The 26579-nt window shown below is 35.5% G+C and overlaps 2 protein-coding genes across 5 annotated transcripts in view; one reads left to right on the top strand and one right to left on the bottom strand.

Annotated features, from left to right (window-relative positions):
- Positions 1-7348: 7348 nt before the first annotated feature.
- The window catches only part of Hmgcr (HMG coenzyme A reductase), a 514078-nt gene continuing 494847 nt past the window's right edge, over positions 7349-26579 (bottom strand). For all 4 annotated transcript variants that reach the window (XM_081747341.1, XM_081747354.1, XM_081747347.1 and 1 more), the window contains 4 exons: positions 26268-26472; positions 24644-24818; positions 23694-23832; positions 7349-8489 (listed from right to left, as the gene is read on the bottom strand). In XM_081747341.1, the coding sequence (XP_081603467.1) occupies positions 8396-8489; positions 23694-23832; positions 24644-24818; positions 26268-26472 (613 nt within the window). In that variant the 3' untranslated portion in view covers positions 7349-8395. The remainder of the gene's footprint in view (positions 8490-23693; positions 23833-24643; positions 24819-26267; positions 26473-26579) is intronic.
- On the top strand, positions 20307-23683 carry LOC145676562 (protein GVQW3-like). The gene is made up of 2 exons (XM_081747400.1): positions 20307-22766; positions 23048-23683. Exon 1 carries the CDS (start codon positions 21585-21587, stop codon positions 22113-22115), a length of 531 nt encoding a protein of 176 aa, XP_081603526.1. The 5' UTR covers positions 20307-21584; the 3' UTR covers positions 22116-22766; positions 23048-23683.

Genomic DNA, 26579 nt, shown 5'->3' with positions numbered 1-26579 from the left:
TGAAAAAGCGACAAAACTTTCTTTGGTTATCTTTGTAATTAATTTTAAGGAAAATTCAAATGTGAACAGTCTTATCTCGTATCGCAGAGTAATTATATTTTAACCAAACTGTTCCAGAGTACACTGACATTTTTAATCCTTCTGAGTTCCTGCCTTTTTGTAAGATACAGTAAACCAACTTACTTTTCAAAACGTAAAGGAACTCGGGCTTCACGAAGAACTACGCTACTCATTTTGTAGGTTTATCATTGTTTTAAATTTGTCGCCACGAAGCATCGTACTTTGTGTAGGTAGTTTGTTTACTCTATATGTCAGAAAGGTTCCAGGAAGCAAGAACTCTTGCATATGGATTCAGTTAAGCATTATTTAGAGTCATCTTCAAAAGAAAGCGTCAGAGCACACTGAAAGAATTAAGTTAAAATATAGTTACTTCGTTAAAATATAAGGTAAAACTGTTCATATTCAAGTTACTGATTATGTATTCTATAACGATAACGATATTTGTATCCAATTTTATTAATTAAAAAAAAGGAATAACTAAAACAAGTGATAACGCGTACACAAAACTTTAATTCCTTTATATCAGGTCTATCTACAAAGTATTGAGCTTTTTGCGCACAAGGTGACGTTAGTGTCCCACAGCTCAGGATGTATGAGTCACAACGGGTAAGGGCCTAACGCCATTTGACAGCTGACAGTCGAAGCTAGTAATGTTTTCGAATTCTTATAATCAGACGTAAAGTATTGCGCCGTGAAGGTGAGTGAATTTTCCGCAAAACTGCACTACTTAGTAAAATTTTATTTTGATAAATGGCGCAATGCTGCGCAAGCTACTCAAGAAATTGTGCAGTTTATGGGCAAGACACGTCATTAAAAGCAACAACTAAACGATGTCCAAGCTACATCTCGGTCGCTTTCGTTCTGGAAATTTCGATGTCCAAGATGCTCCTCACAGAGGACGATCAATTACAGCAAAAGTGATATTCTAGCAAAAATCAAGCAAGACCGGCATGTAAGCAGTCGTAACATTGGCAACAATCTAAACATCTATCACCAAACTATGTTAAACGATTTAGAGAAATCTGGCTTTAGAAGGAAGCTTGGGTGATCTAACACGAAAACATTTACTCGATAGAATTTCCATCTGGGTGCTTCTACTGAAACGTAAGGAATTCGAGTCATTTCTGAATCGCTTGATCACGAGTGATGCAAAGTGGATAACTTGAGGACAACAATGTGCGAAAAAGCCCGCGGTCGAAGCAAGAAGCTCCACAGTCTGGCAAAGCCCACACTGACATCCAAGATATTATGCTGAGAGTTCGGTGGGATTGGAAGGGATCGTACATCCAGGAAGAACGACGATAGACTCGAACCTGTATTGTCGACAATTAGGGCGAGTGCACGTACAATTCCAAAGAAACGGCCAGAACTAGTCAACAGAAAACGTGTCGTATATCACGTTCACAACGCCAGACTGCATATATCTTTATCGACCCGTCAGAAATTGAGAAAACTTGGCTGAGAGATTTTAATCCATCGACGCTATAGCACGAACCTAGCATCGTCAGACTATAATTTGTTTTGGTCTCGCCAGAAATCCCTGAATGGCGTTAAATTCGTTTTAAAAGAAGCTTGTGAAAACCATGTGCCACAATTTTTTGACCAGAAATCACAGAAGTTCTGTAGCGACAGGATTATGATTTTGCCAGAATAAAGTCATCTAACAAAATGGTGCATATGTGGTTTCTTAACGTTATTCTCAAGTTTGACTTCCAAAGGCTCAACACATTTTAGACAACTTGATATCATGGTATATTTTTCCAAAGCATACTGTTTTACATTTCACAGTGTAGATAGTTAATTTTGCGTTCTATCGAGGTAAACATTTTTACCTTTACTTTTCATCAAAAAATTTTAAGATGATACAAATGTGGATTAATACCATAAATATTTATTAAATGGCAGTACATACGGTGAAACACCAATTTTCGGTATTGACTCTACTATTTATGAGCAATAGCTACTAAATTGTGTTCTTGGGTACATAGTTTAAAACTCAAAATCCTACTTTGACCCCCTAACTTTCGTTCAAGTCATTATCCTTACTGTTTCAATCATCCTCAGGCGCAGACGTGATGCTAGCCGAAATCGATTTTGTTATTACAAGGTATGGTCAAAAAGCACGGTGAATTTAGTTGCATAGTAGCATCTATCGATGTTGTATCCATTTCAACTAGTAAACCCGGTAGCCTAAACCTTTGGTACAGTTAGTGTTGATTTTGAACGAGTTGTGACATGTTAATGGGCTTCCAGAGGCAGAGGAGTGAGGACATGTTAAGAGCGTCTGTCGTGGCGCTAACATTAAGTTTTGTTCTAAGATTTAAAAAAGTTCCAAAGAAGCTCACGAAACGTGAAAATCAGTGTATGGCGATGAAACGGTGACATTGAAGACTGTTTACAAGTGGTATGAGCGATTCAGAAGCGGCCACGACAGAGCAGCTGAACGCCCTTCCAAAAGAAGCCTTCCAGTCTTGGATTCACTGTTGGGATAAGTGCATTGCTAGCCGAGAATAGTACTTTGAAGGAAATTAAATCAAATTCTATGTAAGCGTATTCCTTTGTTTTTGATAAAATAATTCATCATACTTTTTGATCACACCCCGCACATTATTATATCGTTTTAAAACCTGTAAATTGAAAAGTGAGCACCAAGTGTTCATCTGTACACTTCTGTAGCTTCTTAGTGTCCACTGCTATTGTTGCTTAAACTTGTTTACGGGCTTGCAAAATAATGAAATAAATGCCACTTACTCTTAGTGTACTCAGAGTACTGAAAATGTCAATTGAGTAAGTTCTTTATGTTTGAATCTAGCTTTGTATAATATTCACATTTGATCACTTATTTCTTTGTTCCTGTAATTAAGCAACCTCGATGTTGAACTTTAACATTGATACTATTGGTTTTTGTTTTAATTTTATATTTTAGTTTAATAAGTCGCACTAGTTATAATTCCTTTTCCATCTTCTTCCCGAAAATGGCTTCCGTACTGATTATGAAGATTGATGTTGCCATATCAATGATGGTATTTGTTCTCTGCGTGAAAAACAGTGTTTTTATTATCTTTTCAAAACTATCCTAATTTTAATTCAGTTCTTATTCTGACGAAGAAAAATTCAAAAAACATTTCTATCAATGTTGTTTGAGCAAGAGTATAAGACTTCGATTCAGTCTACTTCATGGTCTGGTGTTTGAAGATGTCTGGACAGTCCTGATGTATGGGGAGTGAGGGGTTCTTCACCTCTCGCATCCCTTGTGTGTTCTCTAATCCTCGTCTTGATAGTCTTTTGCATTTGCGACAAACAGTACATAAGAATGACCAAAAGGAATATGTAAATCCATATGAAGGGTAAGGGGAAAAAAGAAGGAATGTCACAAAACTGTATTTTCGAGAAAACGGTGTTTTAATATTGAAAGCCGCGTAAAAAAGAATACGATTAGTCAAAACTTTTGCCCCTTTATACATGGATATTTTTACATTTACGGATGCTTACATATACAGTCAAATAGTACCAAGAGTCACCAACAAATAGAACAAAGTACCCGATAAAGCACACACATGGACATTCCTTGTTTTTTCCCCTTACCCTTCATGTTTGACAAATGATCTATGTAATAAGTTTTGTAAGAAAAAATAAAAAAATTCGGTATGCCGAAGATCTTGGGTTCCAGTCTCGGTCCAATCATACATTATTATTATTATTTTTAACTCTGTGTAACATTGAATTTGCACCTATAGAGGAATTGGTGTTGTTTCCTCAATTCGTTAATATTTTCTATAGTTCTTATTTTTAACAAAATATAATGCCCAGATTTTATTTATACGACGGTATTTTGTTTGGGGGGTACATTCATGCTCGAACAGAGTTTGATTATTTCGTAACTTCTAAAATTCCGTTGTAGCATATGTCGCTCTTATTAGACTTCCAAACTATGCTCTGCATAAGTGTCGAAAGTCTTATAGAATGGCTATGTCTGTCTGGTGACAGCTATCAGAGCGAAAATGGTAAGAGATATCGAAAAGCGGTTTCCTGCAATCGATTCAGCATCCAAAAGAGTAGGTTCCATTTCCTCCGTTAACTCTGTATGTAAACCTGAAGTGGTAGAAATCAACAATTTCGGGTTTCAACTTTGCTCGCCATAGACCAAAAACCGTAATAGATAGCGACAGGAAGTTTTATGCAATCAATTCAGTATCTCAGAAGAACATAGTCACCATCCGCAACACTTACCAAAACTAGAAGTGGTTGAAATTTCCTAGTACTTCTGGTTTCAATATATATTTCTGTAGAGCAAATACGGTAGCAGATATTGAAAAGTGGTTTCTGGAATCGATTCAGCGTTCCAAGGATAAATACCTTCTTCCCCCATTAATCCCCTCTTCAAGCCAGAAGTGGTAGAAATAAACCATTTTGATTTCAATGTTGATAGCCACAGAACAAGAACGGAAATATATAGGGACAGGGTGTTTTTTTAAAAAAAAATCTATTTAGCGCACACACGGCAAAATGCACTGTTTAGATGAACAAAAATCGAGTTTCGACTTGTTAAGAATAGGTCTATAATGTATTGAGAAACGTTCTGCAAGAACCCTAGTATCAAAGTAGGCATCTATTTTTTCTTTGAGGCTATAGTAACATAGCGAGAGGAGCTTCTAAACTATCCGATTTCAAATAAAAACGCGCGGTTCGCCTGAGTCGTAAACCCATGCGTACAAGAAGAATAAACGTGTATTGTGTTGTTATAACTGATCTGTAAAACATACTGCGTATGTATTCTGGACCTACAGTTCATTAATTGAATGTGAAATGAATCAAGATCTTGGCAAATATCCGTCATTTGTAGAAAAATCGATATAATCGTTTTTGGCGAGACATACAAGAAAAGTTCCAAAGAGTACCGCGCTAGCTTGTTGTTTGTGTGAAAAAGTTACCTATTAAAGTTGTTATATATATAAAATAAAGGTATCACAAAGGACCACTTCATAAAATAGTGCTGTGTGTACATGGAGTGTACACAATTTGATAAAACAGTAAGATAACAAAAAATAAATAAATAAAAATAAAAAAGAGAAGGAAAAACACAATAAAACACAAGTTTTGTGAAGAAATGAGTTGAGTTGTTAATCAGCCAAAGCAGGAGGGGAAAACAGTACTGATGGTAACGTTGCAAGAACATTCATCGATGCTCCAAATAAAGTGGCAGAAATTAAAGGTCTTGATGCTAGACTTAAACACTTTGAGTACCTTGTCAAGGTGCCGTTATAATCAACACAAAAGTATTTTACAACCTACTGTTTAGACACAGATAATTTATTCATCGTGTTGTACAGCTGGAATAAGGTCAGTGCATCTGTACACAAGGTTCTCATATATGACGCAGACATAATCGAATCAATGCCGCTGCGATTAAGACATATGTCTGAAGTCACAATTGAAGGCTAGTCAGAATGGAATATAAGAATATTCGTCTTTTCTATCCAGAAAATCCTCTAGAGTGAATACAAATGAATTGATGTATTGTTGATATAATCCAATTCGGTAATTTTCGCTCACAGGAAAGCACTTAAGGAAACAAGAAAACCTTTTTCACAGGAAGAAGTGATTGACATTCCAAACTTCCCTACGGATGTAGCTATGGGTCCCGCTGATAACATTGGTGATGATTCCATGATTAACAGTGACTAACCTGATTTATCCAGATGATTTAAAAAAACAACTTGTCATTTGTTAGAATCTTATGTATCGTTAAATAAATATGGAATTATTTTTGCATTTTCCATTTCTTTGATAATATTTACTCATAATGCAACCCCCATGAATATGTAGTTGTTTTATTTTTTATCTTCATCTCAATCCTTTTGCGTAATATATTAATCCTAGAAGCAACTGCAATCATTTTTGCAACCATTATACTTTTGTCCATCTAAATAGTGCATTTTGTCTTGTATGCGGGGTATCAAGGGAATATACCATCTCTACCGTAATACTCTACTAAAATCGGAAGTGGTAGAAATTTATGGCTTATAGATTTGTTTCAACGTTGAATTGGCATAGTTTGGAAACCTATCGTAGATTTCAGAACTTTGAAACGAAACCACTTTATTTTATTTTATTTACTTAAGTTCCAGATACAGCGGGTTAAGTAATTTTATAGCGGGAAAATTAAAAAAAAAAAAAAAAACGTATAAAAAGAGATTTTGAAGTGAAGTTGCTAATGTATGATCCCATTCTCCTAGCAGTCACGTGGTGAAGCTGAATAAAAACTCATACCGAGATTCGACTTGCTACTTCTGAAGCGAGAAACAGTAACCGAAACATCTTCACATGCAATATTGTATAATAAAATGATGTTTTCGTTCATCCGTTATATCTTTATTAGGGCTGAAACTTAATAATACCCTCCAAATCAATATTAGCAGGTAGTTGATTAAACATATAGTAGATCCAAAGATTAGACTATCCATGGACAATAATTTATACTGACATTCAAATATTGTGTCCATATCCTTGGTTGTATTTAGTGCGGAACACGGTGGCTCAGTGGTAGAGCGCTTACCGCTGGTGTGTGGAGTTTCTGGTTCGATTGCTGGCCAAGTAAATTTGTGGTGGACAACATCGTATCCATGGGTTTTCTCAGGTTACTCCCGTGTCTTACACTTTCTCATTCCACCAATTCTTCCATCATTCACTTGCGTGAATCATTGTCCCCCTTAGCCTAAACGGCATAACGTCGGACGTTAAACTGAAATTTTACATTTTTGATTCTGTTTGTTATGTAAAGCAAGCATATATACAAATTTTGTGGAATTTTTTCTACAAAATATGTTCACTTCTGTCCTACATTCCAAGGTTATGCCGGTTAGGCTAAAGGAGACGGTGATTATGAGAGATGGGTGAAAATGGTGGAATGAAGAAAGTGGGAGGAAACGGGAGAACCCGAGAAAACCCGCGAGCACGGTGTTTGTCAACCACAAAGTCCACACGGCGCGAGCTGGGATCGAACCAGGGACCCCAAGCACCGGAAGTGAACGCTCTACCACTGAGCCCCCGCTTTTTTTTTTTTTTTTTTTTTTAATACTCGTTTAATCTTTTGTGTGTTGAATTCTAAAGCGTTCAAGTTATCTTCACGAAAAATATTTTGAAGCTAAAGATAGATATTCATGCCCAATCGAGCTTCTATTGTTGTTATGAGTTTCTTCTATACAATGCATTATGAGTTGCAGCAGTTCGTAGATCAAAAAATTAGAACTACTTTGTACATGATTCATACATTTAATGAATAAACAGATTTAGGAAAAAAATATATATATTTCTATTAACATTCTGTGTAACTACAGAGAGGATTGGAGAAACATTACGTTCTTCCTAAATAAATAATAATTAAAAAAAAAAGCCCTGATAAATGTTGACATCTTGTCACTTCAACTACTTTAGCTCTGGTACAAATACATTTTGTGCAGACTCCTCTAAATTCTGGCTACTTTTGAGGAAATACAACGGCTCAAATAAATATCAATAAATAACCTCTAACGTGCAAATGATCAGCACATATGTTAGGTAGATAATATATTTCGATAGTTGCTTTTGAGAACAATCTACTCGTGATCTAAAGAAGTAACAACAGAATACAACATGTGCAAAATTGAACATGACTACTATTTAGTTTCGTACGGTAACCATTTTGAAAGTATTTTTTTTTCTTAATTCGTTACTGAGATGAAATATTATGTTGTTTTCTTAGTTTCCCGCGTAGGTTCAGTTTCTGAATTATTTTCGTAAAGTATACACCATTAGCTGATATATTGGTAACTATATCCACTCACAAGATTTACTTGCGTTTCACATGCACTTCACATCACACGCAAACACATTGATCATCATACACATATACGTAACATTTTTCATTTTCTCAAATATTAAAAATGATACCAAAAAATTGTAGTAACAAAATTCGTAGCGCTAATATTTACTCTCGAATTCTTTCGTTGACACAATGTATTATCAATCTTACTCAAGTATAATACAACATACGCAAGATATCGACTTGGTTCCTCTGGTCATATAAGAACAATCTAGTGCAATAAGTGGCACTCATTGTATGAATAGAACTCCTATGGCTTCATCTTGGAAGTCCACTTTATCTACAGTCCTATTTGAAGAACTGTAATTGACAATATAACTTTAAGTGATATTGTGTAAAATATATCCATTCCCATGAAATATAAGTCGCTTAAATCAGTCTTGTCTGTCGGATGCAGCACTACATCCCAACTGTCTACGTTTATAGAGCACTATCCTCTGGTTTATTCAATTCCTCTTCTGTCAAAGTAACTGGTCAAGACTTCTTACATGTAGGAGGAAGTAAGTGTTTGGAATCTTGAGATGCTGGTTCGCCACATGGACCTGGCAAATTTACTGCTACAGACGACCTACATAAAAATAATTTTAAAAATCATAATACAGTAATTATATTTTTTATCTCAATCTGCTAGAATACACCAAAATATAAAAATAAATAGAGGTGTCCTAAATAACAGAAACCAGCGAGAAATTTAACCGTCTAGCAGCCTTAGCATATAAATTTTACAATACAAATAATTTCATCATCACAATATATAAAATAAATCCCGAGAAACTTTATTAGGATGAATTCACTCTTATCTGATCGGTATGAACTCTCGAGGGGTGATTGGTAAGCCTAAAAGAAAGTATGATCTGTCAGGAAAGTAAATGTACACCTATTTTTCGAGTCTGGCATTCCTGCGCTCCATCCGTGGAGAGTATGAGAATTAAATCAATCAAATGTTTACTGAGGGGCAAAAAGAAAAACTTAATCTGAATAAGACATTGCAGAGGGGCACAAGCTGTGAATACGAATAGTGCATTGCGTAAATAAAGGACGACACCGAAAGAGAAAGCCAGAAACAGCTTTTAAACTTACAAAAAAAGAGTAAAAATTGTCGAAGTGGGAACATAAAACACAAATACAACAAATACGCCGACAACTAAACGATCACCATGCCATGATCTTGGTGTAGTGTTAAGGTGCTGGCTTATAAATGCAAAGGACGCAAGTTCGAATCCTCGGCGAGGACATTTTTAAAAATTTTTGTTAATAATACATACAACTCATGAGAGATGGTAAAAGAGGTCGTATTTAGTTTTTCGTAGCAATTTTTATTGGTAATGTTTAGTACTGATAATACTTTTTGTCTTTGCGTATTGCTTTTGTTCTTGTCTTCATTTCGAAAGAGAAGATAATCCGAACAAATTCCACCAAAATTCCTCATATTTTGAATGTAAACGCCATTTGCAATTAGTAAAGAATAAAAATTGAACGTTCCGAAGTAGCTGCAAAAAGTAAAAGGAAAAACATGGAAGTGGACCATACTCATGGTTACTAAAAATACAATTTCTACATGCCTTACACCTCCCGACCACGTTTCTACGTTAGCAAGTAAGAGGCTTGTGTTTAGGTTAGGCTCGTCAATACGTTTTGCAAAGGGGCCCGGTTTAGCTCTGACGCACCATAGGTGCGAGAAGGGAGAAAAACACTTTTTCTCTCTCCCTCTGTGTGTCTATTTATCTATCTATTTGTATATATATAACGCTATTTGTGAATGCCATAACCACCCTAATTTTCAGCGGATTGAGACGAAACTTGGCACAAACATTAATTGTTGAAATATCTTGATGAGTTCGTTAACCAGAATAATCAGATGAAAATGTTCAAAATGGTGGCCCTTCAAACTCTTAAAAAGTTCCAAGGGAACCAAATTTCGCCCATAAATAGGTATTCAGAAAGTTTGAATAAATTTTTCTCTTTTACTGAAATATTTGTGTGCAGAAACTTATTGAAATATTGGACCCGATTAATCGCCTAAAGAAGGTTCACGCCCTTTCGCTACGGTCAGGGTTTTTTTTTTTTTTTTTTTTTTTTTTTTGCAGGAGGGGGTTATCTTCCTATTGGAACAAGATGATTGTTACTGATGATATGAAATTACACATTGGAAGTGAAGTAACTTGTGTAACGTGTTATTTGAAAGAATAATATAATAAATGTGCATTCCTCTAACACAGAGAACTGTAATTCATGTATTTCGAGTTCGGGAGCCTGAATGGCGAGGAGTGTTATTTGATTTGCTTTTTAGTAACACATTGCATTGCAAATAAAGGTAGGCAACATTAATGGTAAGTAAAATAATAATAATAATAATAATAATAATAATAATAATAATAATAATAATAATAATAATAGGTGTTGTTTGTGGCAAGGTAATATCTTAATCAATTCTTCTTCAAACGTAATGATTGTAACGCCATATCTCCCTTACAAACAAAATATTAGCAATTTATATCGAGAGAACGGGAAACTGTAGAGCGATGGGACCAACGTTGGACAGTATGCACTCATAGTACTCAGAAAAGTAAGCGATTTCAATGCAAAATGGACGAAGAGTCATTGTCATGGGTACTCATGGGGCCACGGCAGAGCACTCTTTAGGCAAAGTGTCAATAACTTATATCGAGAGGTGATACTGGGATGGGACCAACGTTGGCCACCGTGGACCCATAAGGCGCATCGAAAAAATTAGGGAGGCGGGCGCCAGCCAGCCTTACTTATTTCCACATAATAATATAAAATTATATTGTCGAAATACACACACGAGTTAGCTACTAATATTTCATATTATTATTATTATTATTATTATTATTATTATCTACAGCGTCTTTTCATTACGTGAGCATGTTTGACATGAAACCAAAGAGAAAATCCATCCTGTAGCGAAAAGAAACAATACTTTCTCTCAAATGGATAAAATATCAAGCCGAGATTGATTCGAACTCGCATGGACGGCGCGAAAAGCCAGTGCTTTGTCCACTTTTTTTTTTAACTGACTCACCGAACGCGTTTCAGTAACTTACTTATTGCTAATTTTACTTGCTTAACTCGTTTAACTTGCTTTTTCTAATAATTTATAACGACAGGGACACGAACACAGAAACATCGAGAACAGTTAAAAATGATAGATGCTCTCCCGCCGAGAATCGAACCCGAGACTTCATACACCCAAGGCTCACGTGCTAGCCTCTAGACCAGCGGCGATGGCAACGCTCACTTCCTGTGTCGTAAGGGATTACGACCACTGTATTGCCAGCTATCACTTCTGTGGGTTGTATACTATGATCACACGTTTCTTCTTTGCTGGAAGAGTAAAACCTACATTATATGTAATACATGAGGTATTTAAACCTACATGCTCTTCATATAATGTAATAAAAGGGTCATGGTGTCGGATTTTAATACATGACGTATTGCAGTATACAACATGCTTTGCATTACTTGTTTGTTTGTAGACAGCTACTAGCTTAGTGTTCTGAAAGGTTGTGTATAAACTAGGGATAGCCCGTTCCGGAATTATTAGTTTTCGGACTCCCGAAAGTAAAGCCGGATAAATTCCGAAATTCTTCTGAATTCCGGAGTATAACTGAATTCCATAATTTTGCGAAATCCGAAAAGTGAAAGTTCCGCTTCCGAAAAATGAATTTATTTTGGTTAATATGAATCGTGGCGGAAATAAGTCTTTGACCAGGTAATGGCGACTGCTTTGAAAGAAATGGGGAGTATGAGAATTCAATCTGTCATATTTGTAGTTTCATGTGGAGAAAGAACGAACTTGTGAACCAGTGGTTTAAGAAAAACTCAAGTTATTAATATAAACTTTGCCGACTTCATAAAAGAAATACGAAAGACATTTTGAATCGAAAAATGTAACATACAAGTTTGCAAGCGGAGACAAAGAAACCTAACGTAACCAGACTAAAGACGGATCGTTTACCGCGTAGCGATCGCGGTTCTGTGGTCAAGGTGCTTCTGCGAATGCACGTTGCAATTTTTTTTTTCTTACTTTAGAATTTTTGATGGCGATTGATCAGCGATAACATACGTTTTATTATATTCAGATATTTGAATACTCGGATGTTTCAATGCTTGAACTATCAAATCTTCAGGAATAATAATAGTAATAATAATAATTATTATTATCTCGTAGAAGATTAAAAGCTAGAAGCTAAATTATCGCTCAGGTCATACCATTACAAGGAGAAACGTGACATTTGGAAAGAATATTTCGGTTTGGTTTAATGTTGCTCACGAGAAGAGGAGTTTCTCATCTCGTTTCTAAAACAAATAAAATAACATGAGAATTAACATTTTACATTCGAGACGGGTCAGGGCTAAATCAAAATTTTCGTCTCTCTTTGGAGATGAGAATCGAGACGAGACGAAAAGTATCGTAAACATTTCCCGTCTTGTCTCGATTCTCGAAATAGTGTATGTCAATTCTTTAAGTAACAATTGCTCTGTAGACTGAAAATGAAATGAAATCTTTAAGCTTTACGTCCCACGGTTATGCCGGTTAGACTAAAGGAGACGGTGATGGTGAGAGATGAGTGAAATGGTGGAATGAAGAAAGTGGGAGGAAACGGGAGAACCCCGAGAAAACCCACGAGCACGGTGTTTGTCCACCACAAAGTCCACACGCTCTGTAGACTGAATCTCATAGGCTATTTCGTTACATTGTATTTCAGAGCTCACTGAATTATGCTCTGTGTAGGTATTTTTGTAGCAAAGCTTTTATATTTACCTCTGCATATTCTAAAAATTAGTTTATTATATGCCTTACTGTCGCGTGATATTCAGTTATATTTATTACAGTTATTTTCCTCAAAACATACTTTCTACATGAAACTTCAATAAAAGGTTCTAGTTTAAAATGTTGGTAGTTGCAGAGGCGTGTCTTGAAGGTACGGAACCCTTTCCCCGAAATATCTACTTTTAAGTAAGTTTTGCCAAATTTCAGGGCAAGTTTAAAACTATTATTATTATTATTATTATTATTATTATTATTATTATTATTATTATTATTGTTGTTATTATTATTATTATTATTATTATATCAACTCCATGTATAATCACGGTTTGTATCTGAATAGTAAAAGCTAATTGACTGTCGATCTCGGTCGTCTGGAAGTCTTCAGGAGGCAAGGACATCGGTCACGTTCTGGGTTTGAGTTCCGAAGGGGCAAGTATTTGGGCTCGAGCAAAAAATTGTTAAAAGTTATAGGCTTCATCCAAACATATTCAAAACAGCTGGGACCGGGTTTGGGTTTCTCAACGGCTCGAGCGGCTCGGCTTACAGCTCATTCAATATCGAACCGAATCGAGAAGTGAGCCGAGCCAACAGCTCACCACACCGAGCCGATTTGAGCCATCGGCTTAGTTGAGCTGAGTCGAAACGTGCTGATGAACTAGTTTCACCTTAGCTGGCTCGAACCGGTTCACATGAGCCGAGTAGGTGACCCATCCCAACCGAGAAAGCTCGAGCCATCGGCTCAATTGAGCTGAGTCGATGGCTTGTTCCAACTAAGCCGGCTCGGGTCATCGGCTCACCCCAATCGAGCCGACTCGAGCTGTTCGCTCAGTTGATACGAGCCGAGCCGGTTGATATCACTACCCGAGTTGGTCTTCTGCTTGGGCTCAAGAATTCGACCGTGCAGATCTCAGCTTTGATTTTAAGAACTACAGTATATACTTATATTGGTGATTACGATATTTGAGGCTGTCTCGTAATAATAATAATAATAATAATAATAATAATAATAATAATAATAATAATAAACTCTTGTCTTCTCGTTATCTAGACGAGACGAGATACACTAAAATTGCCCCACGAGATGCACTAAAATTACGAGATGAGACGCACCTCTGTCGTGAGCAACACTAAAAGTATTCCACATTACTGCTTACATTTCTCATGGCTTTTGCTTTCCAGTCTGATCAGGCCAATATTTCAAAACGAGTTAAAACGAGCTGAACGAGCGAGAGAGCCATTATCAAACTCAACTCAACTCGAAACTAGACCTCGAAAACAGCGACTTGGCTCGGAACTCAATTCAAGAAAATTACCTTTGACTCGACTCAAATTGTACTCGAGCTGAATTGAATTTTGGCTCGACTTGTGCTCATCCCTATTCGTGTTTGTATTTTATGTTTCCACTTCAACAATGTCTACTCTTTTTTCTCCTTTTACCTGCTGTTTCTGGATTTCTCTTTCGGTGTCGTCCTTTATTTACACCGTGCACTATTCTTATTCCCAGCTTGTGACCCGCTTCAATCTCTTATTCAGTTTAGGCTTTTCTTCTTACATTGACTTCACATGAGATTGATTTAATTCTCACTTTCCGCGCACGACCGATGAAAATGTTTTATTATTATTATTATTATTATTATACTATTGAACTTGCACGGCAAAATTACTGTATAATACGATATCATTTCTGTAATTTTACTCCATTGTATGTTATTTAGTTTATTAATGGGCACTAAATTGTCTCCAGATCAACGAATAAATTAACTACGGCATGCACTTTGGTGGAAATATCATTGCAATAAGATTATTGGTTCGTTCCAAACATGTTCATGTAATGATATTTCCACCAAAGTGCATGCCGTAGTTAATTTATTCATTGATCTGGAGACAATTTAGTGCCCATTAATAAATTAAATAACATACAATGGAATAAAATTACTGAAATGATATCGTATTATACAGCAATTTCGCCGTGCAAGTTCAATAGTATAATAATAATAATAATAATAATAATAATAATAATAATAATAATAATAATAATAAAACATTTTCATCGGTCGTGCGCGGAAAGTGAGAATTAAATCAATCACATGTCAAGTCAATGTAAGGAGAAAAGTCTAAACTGAATAAGACATTGAAGCGGGTCACAAGCTGGGAATAAGAATAGTGCATGGTGTTAATAAAGGACGACACCGACAGAGAAATCCAGAAACAATAGGTAAACGAATCAAAAAAAGTAGAAATTGTTGAAGTGGAAACAAAATACAAATACAAATAGGGATGAGCAGGAGTCGAGCCAAAATTCGACTCGACTCGAGTTCAATCCGAGTCGAGTCAAAGGTATTTTTCTTGTAGTACTTAAAATTATACTGTAGTTCTTAAAATTAAGGCTGAGACCTGCACGGTCGAATTCTTGAGCCCAAGCAGAAGACCAACTCGGGTAGTGATATCAACCGGCTCGTATCAACTGAGCGAAGTTGTTGTATTACTATACATCTGCTTCCGCCCCTGTCAAATCTGGTCGATCTCGTTGACGCGACATATTTGCTTTTTTATACCCCTTTCTTCGTTTACTGAACAAAACAGTAACTATTCTGAAATATACTACTGCGCATGCCTCGTAGATAAATATTTCTGATGCCAATAGTTTCCGTTTTGTCCAAGGAATGTTCTTTTTCTTATTCCCAGCATGACCCTTTTATTACATTATATGAAGAGCATGTAGGTCTAAATACCTCATGTATTACATATAATGTAGGTTTTACTCTTGCAGCAGAGAAGAAACATGTGATCATAGTATACAACCCACAGAAGTGATAGCTGGCAAGACAGTGGTCGAAATCCCAAACGACACAGGGAGAGAGTGGTGCCCTTCCCGTTGGTCTAGTCGCTAGCACGTGCGCCTTTGGTGTATGGAGTTCCGGGTTCGATTCCCGGCGGGAGAGCATCTATGATTTTTAACTGTTCTCGATGTTTCTCTGTTCGAGTCTCTGTCGTTATAAGTTATTAGAAAAAGCAAGTTAAACGAGTGAAGCAAGTAAAATTAGCAATAAGTACGTGACTGAAACACGTTCAGTGAGTCAGTTAAAAAAAAAAAGTGGACAAAGCACTGGCTTTTCGCGCCGTCCATGCGAGTTCGAATTAATCTCGGCTTGATTTTTTATCCATTTGAGAGAAAATATTGCTTCTTTACGCTACAGGTAGTCCACTCTTTTCGTATTTTTCGCTGTCGTTCACAGTTAAAGTAACTGACTATTATTCTTTCTACGAATGATGGATCTTCTCTTTGGCTTCATGTCAAACACGCACACGTAATGAAAAGACGCTGTCGATAATAATAATAATAATAATAATATGAAATATTAGTAGCTAACTCGTGTGTGTATTTCGACAACATAATTTTATATTATTATGTGGAAATAAGTAAGGCTGGCTGGCGCCCCCCCCCCTATTTTTTTCGATGCGCTTTATGGGTCCACGGTGTCCAAAGTTGGTCCCATCCCAGTATCACCTCTCGATATAAGTTATTGACACTTTGCCTAAAGAGTGCTCTGCCGTGGCCCCATGACTACCCATGACAATGACTCTTCGTTCCTTTTGCATTGAAATCGCTTACTTTTCTGAGTACTATGAGTGCATACTGTCCAACGTTGCTCCAATCGCTCTACAGTTTCTCGTTCTCTCGATATAAATTGCTAATATTTTGTTTGTAAGGGAGATATGGCGTTACAATCATTACGTTTGAAGAAGAATTGATTAAGATATTACCTTGCCACAAACAACACCTTTTATTATTATTATTATTATTATTATTATTATTTTACTTACCACTAATGTTGCCTACCTTTATTTGCAATGCAATGTGTTACTAAAAAGCAAATCAAATAACACTCCTCGCCATTCAGGCTCCCGAACTCGAAATACATGAATTACAGTTCTCTGTGTTAGAGGAATGCACATTTATTATATTATTCTTTCAAATAACACGTTACACAAGTTACTTCACTTTCAATGTGTAATTTCATATCATCACTAACAATCATCTGGTTCTGATAGGAAAATAACCCCCTCCTGCAAAAAAAAAAAAAAAAAAAAAAAAAAAAAAAAAAAAAAAAAAAACCCTGACCGTAGCGAAAGGGCGTGAACCTTCTTTAGGCGATTAATCGGGTCCAATATTTCAATAAGTTTCTGCACACAAATATTTCAGTAAAAGAGGAAAATTTATTCAAACTTTCTGAATACCTATTTATGGGCGAAATTTGGTTCCCTTGGAACTTTTTAAGAGTTTGAAGGGCCACCATTTTGAACATTTTCATCTGATTATTCTGGTTAACGAACTCATCAAGATATTTCAACAATTAATGTTTGTGCCAAGTTTCGTCTCAATCCGCTGAAAATTAGGGTGGTTATGGCATTCACAAATAGCGTTATATATATACAAATAGATAGATAAGTAGACACTCAGAGGGAGAGAGAAAAAGTGTTTTTCTCCCTTCTCGCACCTATGGTGCGTCAGAGCTAAACCGGGCCCCTTTGCAAAACGTATTGACCAACCTAACCTAAACACAAACCTCTTACTTGCTAACGTAGAAACGTGGTCGGGAGGTGTAAGGCATGTAGAAATTGTATTTTTAATAACCATGAGTATGGTCCACTTCCATGTTTTTCTTTTTACTTTTTGCAGCTACATCGGAACGTTCAATTTTTATTCTTCACTAATTGCAAATGGCGTTTACATTCAAAATATGAGGAATTTTGGTGGCATTTGTTCGGATATTCTTCTCTTTGGAAATGAAGAAAAGAATAAAAGCAATACGCAAAGACAAAAAGTATTATCAGTACTAAACATTACCAATAAAAATTGCTACGAAAAACTAAATACGACCTCTTTTACCATCTCTCATGAGTTGTATGTATTATTAACAAAAATTTTTAAAATGTCCTCGCCGAGGATTCGAACTTGCGTCCTTTGCATTTGTAAGCCAGCACCTTAACCACTACACCAAGATCATGGCATGGTGATCGTTTAGTTGTCGGCGTATTTGTTGTATTTGTGTTTTATGTTCCCACTTCGACAATTTTTACTCTTTTTTTGTAAGTTTAAAAGCTGTTTCTGGCTTTCTCTTTCGGTGTCGTCCTTTATTTACACAATGCACTATTCGTATTCACAGCTTGTGCCCCTCTGCAATGTCTTATTCAGATTAAGTTTTTCTTTTTGCCCCTCAGTAAACATTTGATTGATTTAATTCTCATACTCTCCACGGATGGAGCGCAGGAATGCCAGACTCGAAAAATAGGTGTACATTTACTTTCCTGACAGATCATACATATTGTTTAATTAAAAATAAAATAAAATAAATAAAAATGAAAAGTAAAATGACAGTTATGAAAGAAAACAGATAATGGCATTCTGCTCCTGTACAGGTTTGAAAAAAAAAAATCACGATATTTTTTAAATATATCATTTCTTTGCTATTTTTATTTAAATCGTTTTTTTCTTTTAATTTGAATAATTGGTAGTCGTTTTCAAAACAATAACACTTATATTCCTTTTTATTTGTTAACTTGAGGCATTTCTGTTTTATTATTATTATTATTATTATTATTATTATTATTATTATTATTATCATTATTATTATTATTATTATTATTATTATTATTATTAGGTAATGTTAGAATAAAAGAGAAATCGGAGTTTCCCGATATTTATGTTGTGTCTTTCGCAAGGTGTTTCTCTCACGGGCAGTTACTCAGTAACAGTACATTATTGTCCTTTTAACATCTAAGGGCGGGCGGGGTGATTTCGCGAATTCAATTCACAATAATTGGACAAAAAAAGTACTGTATAGTAATCTTAGTATATTTTTTAAGCATCTTAATCAGTGAACAACCAAAATAAAATATGCACGTGTGGAACATGTTATCATTTTGCAAACTGCAAAAGTTTTTAAAACTCTGTTTATAAAGAACTAATTAACGAACTAACTCTATGGCATATACAGCACGGAGGTTCAATGCTGCGTTCATAAAAGCTCTCCACTGACTTCTGTCTTTAGTCAACTGGATCCAGTTTCTACTTCGCATTTCTATTTCTAAGAGATCCATCTTAATATTGCCTTCCATCTGCGTTTAGGTCTTTCTAATTATCGTTTAAGAATTGGATTTCCAATTAAAACTTTGAAAGCTTTTTTACTTCCATTCTGGTTACATGACCTGCCCACCTTGACAACTCTAACAATGTTTGATAAATGGTATAAATTAGGCAGTTCCTCGTTATGAAGTTTCCGCCATTCCTCATTCTCGTTCCTCTTCGCTCCGAATATTCGTCTCAGGATTTTCGTCTCAAATGCTTTCAATCTGCGTTCTTCCCGCAAAATAAGCGACAGTGTTTCGCAAACATACAGCACAATAGTCATGATTATCGTTTTATACACGTATATATTTTAAGCTTCACATTCCTCGACAAAATTCGCGCCGACCAACTGAATACATTTTATTGTCCTTTCATCATAACTTTTTCATACCGAATATCTTTGCTTTAAAGCAAAGGTAAACTTGCATATCATCATGAATTGTACATGAATATAAATATTTCTGCACTTAGTACGACAAAAGATAATAGTACAATATGTAATATATTATAGTAGTCAGGTGTTTCTAATAAAGAATGGCATATTTAAATATATATGTTTCATTTTCGTTTCTATTTATTAACTAACTGAAGTGACTGTTCTTAGCACGGGAAGAATATGTTTATGGCAAACTCTGTTTCCCATCCTCGTTAGAATGCGTATTTGAATCGGAATGAAATAACATAATTTATTTCAAACGGTTCGATTTTTTCCCGTTACGATGAGACAGACAACGTTGTTATTTTTATATACTAAAAAAAGAAGAAAAAGTACAGAAATTCTCCAGTCCCTTCCCTCCTAAAAAGCGATTTTTTTTTTATAAAACTCTGGACATATGTCTACTTACCTTTGATAAGCAGTTTACATACGAAAATTCATTTTCCGAATGTGAGGGTTAGATACTATATTTTTGACATACATTGTGGTCCAAAAGTGTGGAAACATTGCAAAATATAACCGAAGTAAAATGTAGGTGGGAAAAAGGGATGAGGGAAATATTTGGGGACAAATTATAATGATGTCCGCATCTTGAATTTTACGCAAATGGTTTAAATGGAAACCATAGCATATGATGTATCATTTTAATAACAAATTTTCGAGCGACATTGAAAGCCATTGTTATTTTTTGTTCTAGTGCTAATCACGATTTATTCTTAACCCATTAACTTCGATCCCAAATATGAGTTATTTTGTTTAAACTTGCATCATTAAGATCCCACCATCACACAGTATGCTTAAGATGCGAATTTCAAATTTACACTCGATTGGTGTCCCAAAATGGCCAGAAACAGCACATTTTATTTGTTTTAAACTTTAAAAAAATGAATGTTAATAGGTTCTACTAATTAGATTGCACGTGCTTTGACTTTTATACAGTTCTTTAGAAAACGAATTTCTCAGAAAGTGTACAGCGTTCGCAACATGCTGGAGGTGTATGTATAATCAGGGACATTAAAATACAAAATAGCATGTCGAAAGTAAATACACATGTAACAGTTTGTGTAAGACTGAAATATTCACTAAGGTGAAAGCATTTAGAGTAAAATTACTAATTTAGTCATAACTTGGGGGAGGGGGAGGAGGGGATTAACTTTTTCGAATGCTGTGATGGACACGAACTGTAAATCATTCAATCAATCTATAATAATAGCCAGAAATGGATTATAGATTCTAAACTCTTTTTCGCCACTATTAAAAGATAGATAATTGCACTTTTACATTAAATTGAGGGTGCTGAATCCAATGAAACTACTTTTAAACATATCCGTCCATGAGGTCACGAGAAAAATGACTTCAGAGTCGGATTCTTTGAGGTACCGCTTAGGATATAGTAAAATCATCTAGGCTTTGATCCATTTTTAATTTTATTTTTACACTAATTTGAAGATGGTGTATGCAATGGAACTATTTTCAAACATAACTGTCTATAGAGTCCGGAGAAAAATTACTTCAAAGTTACAAACTTTATTTATATCCCACATTTAAGATTACTTTTCCAAGAACCTCATGGGCGCGTACCGGTATGTATAAATATAGTTATATTGGATTTGACCTGCTCCTTCTTCACTCCTCACATGGCGACGTCCAAGTGAACGAGGTCAGCCGCCCATCGCTGAAACCAGTTCGAAACCCATATAACGTATGGCAAGGTCTTGTACAAATTAGGGATGGCCAAACGGAACCGGATCCGAAATTTTGGATCTTGAATCGGGATCCGGATATCCGAATCCGAAATTTCGGAGTTCAGATTCGGACTCCTGTTTTGAATATTTTATGCCTTAGATTCAGACCCAGAACTAAAACATCCATATGTATAAAATATACATAAAACTTACTAGGTGAATTTTATCTAACTCAGATAGCGGGAAAACACTTCAATTTAAATGACAAGAGATGACATCAAAATCTCATTTTCACATTTTTCGGGGTTAGACCACTGTTGCGCACACCTCATCATTTAGTCTTCTTTAAACGTACTACGAGTATGCCACTTTCATCTCAAGTCAGTAGTTGTATAGACAGGCTAGTCTAATACAAAAATGAAAAGGTTGTTGTTTGTGATCGAATTACGGCAAAACGGCTGAACCGTTCGAAATGCATTTCTGGACATACGAGGGTCGGCTGATAAGTTCTCGGCCCGACCCACTTCCGAATGTACTACCCTGATGTAATTGATGTCATGTCAAATTTTACGATTCTACCATGAACTGTTTTTATTTTACAGGTAATTGAATGAACCATGGCGGAGCCAGATGTCAAATTCACCAAAGAGAAGTTGCGAGGTGTAATGAAGTTCTTCTTCCTGCAACAGAAGTCGTCCAAGGAAATCCATGGTTGCATGCTCGACACAATGGGTGGACAGTGCCCTTCATACTCTACTGTGAAGAAATGGTGTGCGAACTTCAAGCGTGGTGAATTTTCAACAGAAGATGGTGATAGGTGTGGCAGGCCAGTGTCAGTGTCAACTCCGGAAAAAGTGGACCTGATTCATGACCTGATTTTGAGCAACAGACGGATTTCGCTTCAGGAGATAGCTCACGAAGTGCACATATCCAATGAACGTGTTGGGTCAATAATCCATGATCAGTTGGACATGCTCAAGCTTTCTGCGATATGGATTCCGAAATGTTTGAACGCGGATCAGAAACGCGAACGTGTGAGATCATCGCAGGTGATTTTACGGCATTTTGCGAACTCCAAGGTAGAATCGAATCTGACTGAGATTGCCCTCACGAAAGTCGACAGTTTTAGTCAATCAAATTTGGAGTAATTGTGACCTATTAAGACACAAAAACCAAATATCAACAGAATGAAGAGAACGCAAGGCTGTTTCCGATCACATACCACAAGTGTCTTAAAATCTTATTTTAAGCATAGGATTGAAAATCACTTTGTCAATAATTTCGAAAACTTTGCTGATTCGGAACATCCGAATTTTCTGACACAGAGTTTCGGATCCGGATCCAGTGTCCGGATATCCGGACCCAAGTGGATCTGGATCTGGCCATCCCTAGTACAAATACATTTAAGTTAATTGAATCACCCCATGTAAAGCTACAATTGATACTAATCTGCGAGGCGACCCTTAGCTCTAGATCGCCATACAAATATTCGCATCTGACAACATTTTACCAAGTTCGGTGAAGATGATGTCTTCGCCCTAAAAACCAACAGGCAGTATAACAGAATCAGCAGAATTTTTACTGTTTGAACAAGCATTCACTAACCGCATTATGACATTAAGGTTTGGAATTTAAACATAATAAACATTATTATTAAAACGTAAATAAGATTAAATAATAAAATAAGACAAAACACCAGTACTAAGATTATGAGATATACATTTTTTCAGCTACAGATATATCCCAAGATATTCACGATGTTTCTAAGATGGTTCCTGTAAAATGTTTCTGCATACCAGGTAAGTATTAACTTATGTTCGGTTAGCTTCCTACACTTCTATTAGCTTGGGTTAAGTTAACTTCATATGGCTGTTAGGTTAAGTTTATGTAGACATTCTTTTCTTCGAATATCTATATAAATTCATAATATTCATTTCACACACATATATTTTAGTATAGCTTAATCTTTGTTTATTTATTTCCTCATTTTATTAATTATTTTATTCATAATGATTTCTTCTTCTTTATCTTTAAATTATTTATATTCATTTCTTATTTTATTATATATAATTCTTTACAGAAAACGATGGGTTAATGCTGCTGTTTTCCTAGCTACAACCTCCGTGCTGGTACACGGTAAAGGTAAGTAAGCCAGAATAAACATCTATCTTATATATATAATTGATTTTGAAATTTCACATATTGAAGTACAGCGAAAAGTAAAAATGTTGAAAATCCAAGTGGGCCCGAATTTTGTGTTTTGTAACTCATATCGGTGTTGAAAATCATTGCATTAAAACATCGAATCACACAATAAATTACATTAAATTTTAAAAAAAATACAAATGTAATTTCTTATTTGACGTAAATTCCAATGGTAATTATAGATTATGTGTTTATTCTTGCTATTTTATTACCAATTTACACAAATATATTTGACCAAAATTCTTTTGGACACTTATTATTATTTTTTCTTAACAACATGTGTATCTTCCTCAACATGTGTATCTTCCTCGTGTTCCAATGGACGGATATTTTTAAAAATACTTTCGTTAGATTCAACATCCTCAAATTAGTATAAAAAATAGCAATCGGAAATTTATGTAAGCGTGGACACATTTTTTTTTTTACCAATGGCATGATCATTAATTTTTTCCAAGCTGATAGACTAATACGTAACGTGTATATATCTCTAAAACCTAAGAAGAACGCATAAGAATAATTACCTGTTGTGGCGCAAATGACTCCTCACTAAATGACCTGCTGCAAGAGCTGCCATTAGAGACAGTTCTCCTGCCAACACAGTGCCACAAACTATCCTTGCAAGTGTATTAGCATTTTCTCCAGGACACTCTGCATTTGGACCTAGTCAAAAAAATTAATTAATTCATTAATTACAAAAATAAAAGTATTAAACAAAAATAAAAAATAAGCATTTTTGCTTGTAACAAAATTTTGTCTCTACATGTTCTGAACTAAAATTTGTGGCTACAGTGTTCAATACATAGTTAATGTTGTGAAATAATTACAATTAGCTCTTTAGTAAGAAGACTGCTACATCAATACCTAATGATTTTTTATTATTTCTTAATTTAATTTAACTTTGGAATTATTCAAGACAAACGTATTTTTTTTGAATATCCTAAATTACATGTTTCTCCAGTCATTCGTTAGGTGAAAATATTTCATCAGCGTTTTTATCTATCTTCGAACAGCTAGTTAAGCAACAATCTCTGTAATAAAGCAAAGCTGAAACAAATACTGATGTTTTTTCTATTTAATTCAATTGCAAATTCTCTTTCACGTGTAAAATATAGGTCTATATGCTTTCCGATGATGATAGTAACGTCAGAAGTTAATGCGAGTACGGTTTTTATTATTATTTTATTAACTGTACTATTCTGGTAATGGTGGTGGTGTAATTGTCAGATGGTGCTTGTACAGTAAGGGACATTTCTGGATGGTACACTTTTGCCGTAAATTTCCATATGGGTGTACCATCCAGAAGTGTCCCTTACTGTACATCCACTGGCATTAGTCAAGTATGCCCGATCGTGAAAGAACGTTGGGCAGACTGCACGAATTAAGAGAATACACAAATGTAAGGACAAACTCGACATACATTCTGTCTATCCTGCTTAACACTTGCGATTTGCTTATTATTACTATTATTTACCTCTTACACCTAACATTTCCAAACACGAAGCCTGAGGAGGTAATACAGTCCCTCCACCAACCGTTCCTATCTCTATAGAAGGCATGGTGCACGAGACGTAGAGATCTTTGCCATCTTCACCCCATGGTTCCATCAAAGTCATACAGTTACTACTGCCAACATTCTGAGCTGGATCCTGAAAATCACAAACATTACTTCATAAGATAAAACTTAGATGAAAATATACATAATATATTATATAGAGCGGGAGGATGTAAGGAAAAACCTTCAGTGTCCGTTGAAAAGATCATGTTGCGTGTCGATTCTTGGAAATTAGAATAAGATAAGTAAGTAAATTAATTCGAAGTTTTATCGCGCACATAGAGTTATAAAAATTATTTTCTCTTGCATATTGTACAACACGGTGGCTTAGTGGTACGACGAGATCGTGGTTAAATTCCAGACCATGTGAGCTTACAATGGACAGTATTGTGTCGATCGGATTTTTCGTTTCCTTCCACGTTTTCATTTCATAATTTCTTTCATAATTGTTTACTTTCATGAACCATCCGTATCCTTTACCTTACAGGGCTACAAGTTAAATAATCGTGGGACGTTAAATTAGGGATTTCATTTCATTTTCATTTTTGTTTTATGCACATTGAGTAAATGTCTGAAGTGCAATGCATTTAAGTTGTAATGGAAACCAACAATATATTAATTAGGTTTGAAAGGACTGTATTAAAAATGTATAACACAATACCAATGAAAATATATAGAACTGTCCAAGTTTCAGGCATACTCTTACAAATGTTTAATGGGGCTTTCTTTCGTCACACGACACACATCTATGTGCTACCTGACGAAGAACTCCCACTCCATTGGATTAGGCAATGTGCAGAAGATGACTTAGCGCTTTTCCCATGGCCCCCTACATCTCCCGTTCTAACAGCTTGTGATTTCTTTCTTTGAGAGCATGTAAAAGACACAGTATATGTGCCTCCACTACCAACAACTTTGGTCAAGCTTCAGGATTGTATTAGAGATGCATTTACAATCATTAGTAGGGATATCCTAGAACACGAGCGGAGTGAACTATATTATCACATCTGTTTCGTCTGACGAAAAGAGCTACATCGAACATTTGTAACATTATACTCGAAACTTGCACAGTTTCTGTATATTTTCATATATCGTTCGTTATTGTATATGTTATATATTTTTAATAAGCCCTTTCAAACCAGATGAATCATTTATAGTCACCCTGCTTTTACATGAAGAAAATATAGCAGTTTCCACCCACTCACACGACATCAAATTTAAAAAGGGAGTATAGGAGAAAAGTATCTCAAAAATTAAGCAAGAAGTTTAGTGCATAATATACTCCTCTGAATCTCAGAAACAACCTACGGCTAAGTAAGTCTTTATGGAACAATAATATGTAGCAACAATTTGCAACTCATGATACCTAAGTATAAACTCAGCTACGATGACAAGTTTTGTAAATGCAAATACGTAATTTTATGAAATGCATTCTTAAGTCTTATGCAAGCTTCTTTATCTTCTTTTTATTTTTTACTTTATAAACCCTTTCCTTTACTACAATGTTAAAGTATGAAGAACTTTCACAAAGCAAAAATAATACCTGTCCTGTAGCGATAAAAATAGCTGTCACCAGATTCGCGGCGTGAGCATTGAAACCACCTATGCTACCAGCAATCGCAGATCCCATAAGATTTTTAGTAATGTTTACATCCACCAGAGCCTGTACAGATGTCTTCAACAAGTCGGTAACTATTTTTGCTGGAATAACAGCTTCACAAACAACAGATTTCCCTCTGCCTTCAATCCTGCAAGCAAAAAACGTAATGACTTACTATAATCAAAGTTATGCCCATTCTCACGGTTCTAAAAATAAAAAATAAATAAATAAATAAAATAAAATAAAATAAAAAAT

Source organism: Thermobia domestica, chromosome 2 (genome assembly GCF_964235325.1).
Source record: "Thermobia domestica chromosome 2, izTheDome1.hap1.1, whole genome shotgun sequence".
NCBI lineage: Eukaryota > Metazoa > Arthropoda > Insecta > Zygentoma > Lepismatidae > Thermobia > Thermobia domestica.
Note: the sequence above shows the minus strand (reverse complement) of the source record. Positions and strands in the feature narration are given on the sequence as shown.

What these genes read in the sequence shown, in the direction of transcription:
- LOC145676562 (XM_081747400.1), top strand. Translation starts at nt 21,585, where the DNA reads ATGGCGGAGCCAGATGTCAAATTCACCAAAGAGAAGTTGCGAGGTGTA.